At 54.1% G+C, this 6964-nt stretch overlaps 1 protein-coding gene across 2 annotated transcripts in view; it reads left to right on the forward strand.

Annotated features, from left to right (window-relative positions):
- The first annotated feature begins 6451 nt into the window (after positions 1 to 6451).
- Positions 6452 to 6964, forward strand: part of TEF (TEF, PAR bZIP transcription factor) — an 18397-nt gene continuing 17884 nt past the window's right edge. For both annotated transcript variants that reach the window (XM_026065008.1, XM_026065010.1), the window contains exon 1: positions 6452 to 6800. In XM_026065008.1, coding sequence (XP_025920793.1) covers positions 6452 to 6800 — 349 coding nt within the window. The remainder of the gene's footprint in view (positions 6801 to 6964) is intronic.

The raw sequence follows: 6964 nt of genomic DNA on the forward strand, positions 1-6964 counted from the left end.
GGGGAAGCAAACCACATGGAAAATCCCAAGAGGTTTTAATGTAATTGTATCATAATTAAGAATTCTACCAAAGCATCTACCTTGTGATTCCTGAGCCCGGTTAGATTGGGATCTAGATCACAAAACTTCCCCAGCTAATTTGAAATTCCCAACCACCCAGACTAGCTAGGTAATTCTTTCTTCTTGTTTTCTTTGGATTAGATCAAACACATTTCATTACGGGACCAAACAGAAACACAGTGCTATTGGGGGTGAGCAAAACCTTATCAGTTTTTAAGACTCTAAATGCTGGGCCAGTGAAATACTTCAAGCATGAGAAAAGTCCTAATGACTTCCCTCAGGCCACTTCCATATTTAGCGTCAAGTATGGTTTTCAGACTTCTGTTGGACTGTCCCCAATAGCAGGGACTCAGAGACCGTGGTAGGAATACCCTGCTCCTAACAACTCATGCTGGCGCAGTAAGGCTGCGCTCAGCAAAGTGGACAGGAGCAAACTGAGAAATAAAGGCAGTTCTGTTCTAATTATCCCGCCCATCAAAAGGGAAGTCCCCGGCATGTGTAAGATGCTCCTTCCCAAGCCAGAGCCCTACAACAAACCAGATGAAAGATCGGACCTTTATCCTCCTGTCTCCAGATCACCCCTCCAACCTAAAAAGCTTTACTAACAGGAGGACTTCTGCATGCTCAAGACCTTACTTAACCAGGCTGTTTTCAGAGTATTTGCAGGGCACATGAACTCACTTGCATTAAATCACTGCTTGGGGAGGAGACTGCTAGATTTCTGATATAACTTTGTGTCACTTCTGAAGAGAAATTCTGCATTTTGGGGACAATGCAAACTTAATGAGAAAGATGCCTTACGTTGTTATCAGTATTCACTTAGGAGAGACAGACAATAAGTCTCATACCATATACAACAATAGTCACTATCTGCATCTCAGAGAGCTGAAAAGTTAGCAGGCAGATGCAAACAACATCTGTACATCTCCATGGGACAGTCTGTGCAGCTCAGAGCTCCTCTTCTCAGAGCCTCCTGAGAGCCCTTCAGAGGATCCGCTTGCTGTCATGTTTGCAGCTGATGTGCGTACCCCTGACTGTGTGTGTGCTTTTTCTTTTCACAGCATGTATATTTGTTATAACACCTTGGGAAGGAAAAGGGTGCTGCCTTTGCAAAGTTAGATAACTGGCCCAGTTCTTTGCAGCCGGATTGGTTGTGAGAGGCCCTGTAAAACCATGCTGGCCAGCAGCCCGGCCCAGCCCTGCTAGGCTGCGAGCTATTTCCACAATTGGCCACTTCAGAGTGGGAGCGGGGGAGGTGAAGACAGCTGGGCAAACTGCATCTCCACCAGGCTGCTTCCCTTCCTCCTCGGTTTTTCTCAGCTGGAGTTGTTTGGCAAGCCTGCTCCAGGCGCCTCCGAACCCCTCTCGCAACTCCCAGGAAAGCGGGTTGTGACGTCGGCAGCCAGGCACCTGGTCCTCCCTTAGCGTTACTAGTGTAGTCCCGGGACAGGCCATGTCAAGCTGCAACAGCTCTGGGGGCCCCGCTGCCCTGGATTTTCCCGAAGTCCTGAAGTCCCTGCTGGAGTACTCCTTACCCTGGACCAACAAAATGCCAGGTAGGATTGAAGTAACACATGCCTGTTTTTTTTTTCTCCTTCCCCTCCTTAAATTGCAAGGCGAGAAGGGGGTAGAAGTGCTTGTCTGCTGCAAGCCTTTCGAGGGTGTGCTTCCTCCAAGAGTCCAAGACAGACGGGGAGTTCTGGCACTGAGCATGTTGTGCAGCTAGGAGGAAAAAAGGCAGCAGTGGACTGATTACAAAATCAGTCAAGAGTGCTGAGCTCCTGATCCTTTTAATCTCTGTGCTCAGCTACTTCTTGGAAACCCTCAAAGCTTTGTGCACAGAGGTTTGGGCACAAATCTCTGTGCTCATGTAGCAGTGACTTTCAGGATTCCCAACCAGGTTGTCCCTTGGTTAATAACTTCTGATCTTCTAGACGTTGCCACTCCCTAGATGTGGACTGTCAAGGTAATCTGGCCCATGTGGGCAAGGTGATTCTGCGCAAGCTTTGTGTTTGATGCTCCAGTTGCTAATCAGTGGAAAGCTGGGGTAGGGAACAAAATGAATGTCGTGGGTTTTTTGCAAGAGCACTTCTGTCTTCCTAGGCTTTCCTGCTCTCTGTGCAGTGTTGTGGAAAACAAATGGAAATGACCTAGGAGATTATTTAGTCTGGGCTTCTGCTGTGCCTCGGCAGTGTTGGGCACATCTCTCTTGCTGGATATGCCCCAAGTGCCCCTCATGTAACCTAGGGACTCTCTTGCTTTTGCATGGGATGCCACATGCCCCTCTCAGACTGCTTTTTGGTTGCTGTGTTTTAATGTTTGTTGCTGAGTGCTGAGGAGGTGTGTGGGAACACCTTGGCACAACAAGCTCATGTCTAGGCATGAGTGAGTCAAACTCACAGAAACGAATGTGCACTGAGTCGCTGTTCTGTAGGGAATTGCTACCAGGACACACAGACAGCTCTGCAGTCTCACAGGGCAGTGTGACCAGGAGGTGGGAGCAGAAAAGCCAGCCACACGATGAAGAGGGATCCCTGCTTTTGCCCTGGGGTTGACAGTAGAGAAGGATGCTGCTGTGACAGTAAAGTATTTATGGCAGGAAAGGCAGCTGCCTAGACTCAGTGAAATACAGCAAGCCCTGTGGCACTGGCATGGCTCCCTATGGGAAAAGGGTTATTAGGACATGGGGAGATTCCTATACCTCCTAAGGGGCTCATTTTGTCACATTGCTCTGCTGTTACCTATGAGTTGGCTCTCTTCTTTGCTGAGACTTTGCACATTAATTGGGTTGTTTACATATCATATGGTATGAAGCTGGGTGTCTGGACCAGGGCATGTTTTCAGAGCTGACTGATGCCCAGGTGGAAAGTTGACCTGGCTGGAAGGAAGCAGTAATGACCAAGGGAGGCTCACATGGTGCAGAGCCTTGCTGTGCCTAAGCAGAAGTTAGGCTGGCTCTCCTAGATCTCTGGTCTTCAGAGCCAAGTGGATTGAATTAATCCAAGGGAGGAACATTGGCAAGATTTATCTGTTTGGCAGTGAGTTGGAGTGTGTATGTTGGGGGGGGGGAAGGGTGTCAGGGAAATCAATGGTTTGCAGAGGGAATAATTTAGTCCTAACTGAATGTGGCTTATTTGGCAGCTTTCTTCCTCAGCCCCAGGACCACCCTGCCTCTCGGCCTTACCTCCTGTAACTCTTAGAAATGTCTTTATTATACTGCTTGCCTCCCAGGGCCAGTGCTCCCGTCACAATGCCTTCCCACAGAGCTCAATTCCTTCTTTCTAGGTCTTCATACCTACACATTAGCCTCCTGGATTTGCTGGGTCTGTGGTCTCCATCTGACACACATTCTTCTATCCAAAAAAGCCTCCCAGTGAGGCTAGCTGTATGTGTCCCCCCGTGCCTAGGGCTGAGCTGCTTCTTGCTTGGCTCCCTGCTGCATCAGAGCTGGGCTGTTCGGCATCATCTGGCCCTGACAAAACTCCCAGCAATAACAGCCAAAGTCACTGCATTCCTCTCCTCACATCTCATTGTCTTCCTCTCCTTCTCACCCCCAGAACAAAATAAAAAGTGTACAAGTCTTAGGCAAATTCCAACTCAATCAAGAAGGTACAACTGATGCCGCAATGTCCACTTTGTGCTGGCAGTGACTTGAATACTTAATCCCTGGAGGCAACAAGGAAGAGCTCTCAGAGTAACCTCCCTCCTTGCTGGCAGGGCAGAGCTGTTGCCCGGGCAGGGTGCTGTGAGAGGCAAACCACAGGAATGCTCCCCAGGATCTCCCGCCTTTGAGCCGAGCAACTAATGCTGTACAAGTTAAACCATCTCCAGGCAGTCACATCGCAGTGATGGTGCAAAGTGAATCCTGATGTTCAGCACCATTGAGTGGAAACGTGCAGGAGAAAGGGGAGGGAAAAGCCCTGGAGGTGAAGGTTGCTGAGTGGGTGTAATAACCTCCATTCATATAGACATTCACCAGCAAAGTAGTTGCCATTTAGATCTGCGATGTGGGGGAAGCACACGCAGTGTGTTCCTTGAAGGAGCTATGTACAGTACTGAGACACAGTGTCATCCCCGGGGGCTTCCAGCATTGACAACAATGGAACAAAGCAACCATGAGAGCTGCAACTGAATGGGAAGCCTGCAGCCAGCCCCACTTTGGCAAAATCCCCTCTCCCTGTTCCTAGAAGCTGCTCCTTCTCAGCTTCAGTAGGTTGTGTTCTCTTGTTAGCATTTAGGACTAGCTGTTTTCTCTATAAAAATTTCACTATGAATCAGTTGCCCCTTGTTGAGCTATGTGTGCTGCCTCTGCCATGTGTGGTCTGACATCTGTGTTTCATTGCCCCATGTGAAATGGCATCTCTGTTTCACGTATATGCCTATTTCTTCTGCCAGCTGAGCTAGGCAAGACAGATGGAGCCCACGGAGGGCAAGTAGCAGCCAGAAGCATGACCTGCTCTGTGTGCTTCTTGCAGCTGGGTTTATCAAATTAAGCCCCTTGCAATGATACATTGACCCAGGCTGTTCCAACTTCCTGGACAGCATCCTATTTTAACAAGGTGGCCATTTCCAGCTCAATGGCAGGCAGAATATGCACAGGAGTTGTGTCTCCAGTTCCACCCCTGTCCACACATGGCAGCAGCTTCTGCCTCCCAGGCTACATGGGAGAATGAGTAGTTGGCTGTTAGTGAGTGTGCATTCCCTGAACAGCTTCCCTGCCCACCCTGAAGGAAAAGGAGGTGGTTGGATGAGGGCATGCACTGGGCCACACTGTAATAAAACAAGGGGGAAAGCACCTGCCACATGTGACTTCCAATCCATTCCTTTTCCCGGGGTGTGCAGGGAGGAATTCAGATCTGATTTTGTGTCATGACAGACCACTAGTGTTTATTAGCAAGGGTCAGGTCAAATTGTGCCACGCAACTGAGATGAAATGTCTGAGGTATTTTGGGAGTCTTGTTGAGGGAGGTTTGTGGAGGGACAGCTGAAACAAGCAAATGTTTAACTGAGCATCTACCCTGGAGGAAGAGGTGCCTGAGCATAGAAAACTCTCCCCAGTGGACTGCACACATGGCTTCTCTGGGTGAAGATGGGGTTATCCCAGTTAGGTTGTGCACCCTTTCCTTTCACTGCTTGCAATGCTATGCAGTAGGATCTCTGGGGCCAGCCCTTCTGCAGCAAGAGGCAACTGCTGATGGGAAAAGCCTGTGGTTGCAGCGTCTGTCACTTCTGTGAGCTTGTTCATTCTGCAGGAGAACCTCCTTACTATCTGCCTGCGCTCTTGGGGATGAATTTGGCAAAATGTACTCCCTTTTTGTGTTCAGAAGCATAAATCCCAGCACASCATCCCTGTCACTGGAACAGGGGGATACTTGGGGAATCAGAAGGAACAGTGCTGAGGACTTGCGTGCCCCAGATTCACATGAGCACAGGAACTCAAAACGACCCTCTGTGCACAGCACGGGGATCCCCATATCTTGAGCAGCCCAGCCACGTCAGCCCTCCAGCCTGAATCCTGGCCATCCTCCCCTCGAGTCACAGGCTGGGAGCAGCCGCAGTGAAGTTTCTCCCCTCTCGCTGCTAACGTTATATAGGGCACACAGCTGCTGCTGGCGCGATGTAGGACAGAGGAAGATTAAATCCAGGTCATGTGGGAGAGGTGATCTCTGGATCCAAATAAGGATATTTTAAAATCAGCTGAAGCGCTGACCCCGGCTGCGGAGCGGCGGGCGCTCCCGCCCCAACGCGTGCTGCCACCAACGGCCGCGGCGATTACGCAACCGCCGTAACGGCGGCCCCACCGGCGCCGGCGGCCGTGGCTGCCGAGCCCAACGGGAGGCGGGAAGAGCTGGGGCTGAGACGGGGCTCATAAACGCCGCACGGCACCGGTTGCCGCCGCCTAAGCAGAGTCCCGGTATCCTCACGCGGCCCCTCGGCCAGCCGGGGTGGGGGAGGGGCAGGAGCGCCCGTTCGCGCAGGCGCAGAGGCGGAGCGGCCTGTAGCCCTGCCCCCCTCCCCCTCCAGGGAGGCGAGACTCGTGCGCGAGCGGGCGCGCGCGCCGCAGCAGGCGCTGCTCCTCCGCCGCCCACGCGCGGGCTCGACTCCCCACCCCGCCCCCCGCGGCCCTCCATGAGAGGGAGCAGCTGGCAGTGACGCAGCGCCCCGGAGGAGGTGCGGAGCGGGCGGGGTCTCGCCATGCTAATGAGCCGCCGGAGCCTGCCCCTGCACGTGCCCCGGCGGGCGAGGGGCGCGTGCCCGCGCGGGCCGCGGAGGGGAGGGGAGGGCGGGGCTGGCCCGCCCGGGACCGCCCTTCGCGAGGCGCGAGCCAATCCGAGGGGCGGGGAGGGCGGGGCGAGGCGAGGCGATTTGGACGGGGCGGGCGCTCGCGCTCATGAATAGTGAAAGAGCCGAAGAGCGTCAGCTGGGCGCGCATGCGCTATTGCCCTCTCGGGCGCTGTCTTCTCGGGCTCGTCGGTGTAGACGAGTCCCTGGGAGCTGTCGCAGCCTCGCGCCGCAGCCGTGGACGACCGTTGACAGACGTTCAGCCGCCCGCCAGCTTGCGGGGAGTATGCCCGGCCGCGCCGCGCACCAGGAGGCGGCGGCGGCGGGAGGAACAGAGCCCACTGCAGCCGGGGGGAGCGCGGGGGCCGCCGCGCAGCAGGAGCAGCGGGGCCTGGCGGGAACCTTCCCGCTGGTGCTGAAGAAACTGATGGAGAACCCGCCGCGGGACGCGCGCCTGGGTGAGAGCGGGAGCGCGCGCGGGGCCGGCGGGATCGTGCGACACCCTCTTTCCCTCCCCCCCTTTCTCCCCGCCTCCCTGCCGTCTTCCCCGCCCCGTGCTTCGGAGGGCGGGACCGCCGGGTCACGGTGGGACTGGCTCGGGGGGGGGGGACACCCACGGGAG

Source organism: Apteryx rowi, unplaced genomic scaffold (assembly GCF_003343035.1).
Source record: "Apteryx rowi isolate R43461 unplaced genomic scaffold, aptRow1 scaffold_223, whole genome shotgun sequence".
Taxonomy (NCBI): Eukaryota; Metazoa; Chordata; class Aves; order Apterygiformes; family Apterygidae; genus Apteryx; species Apteryx rowi.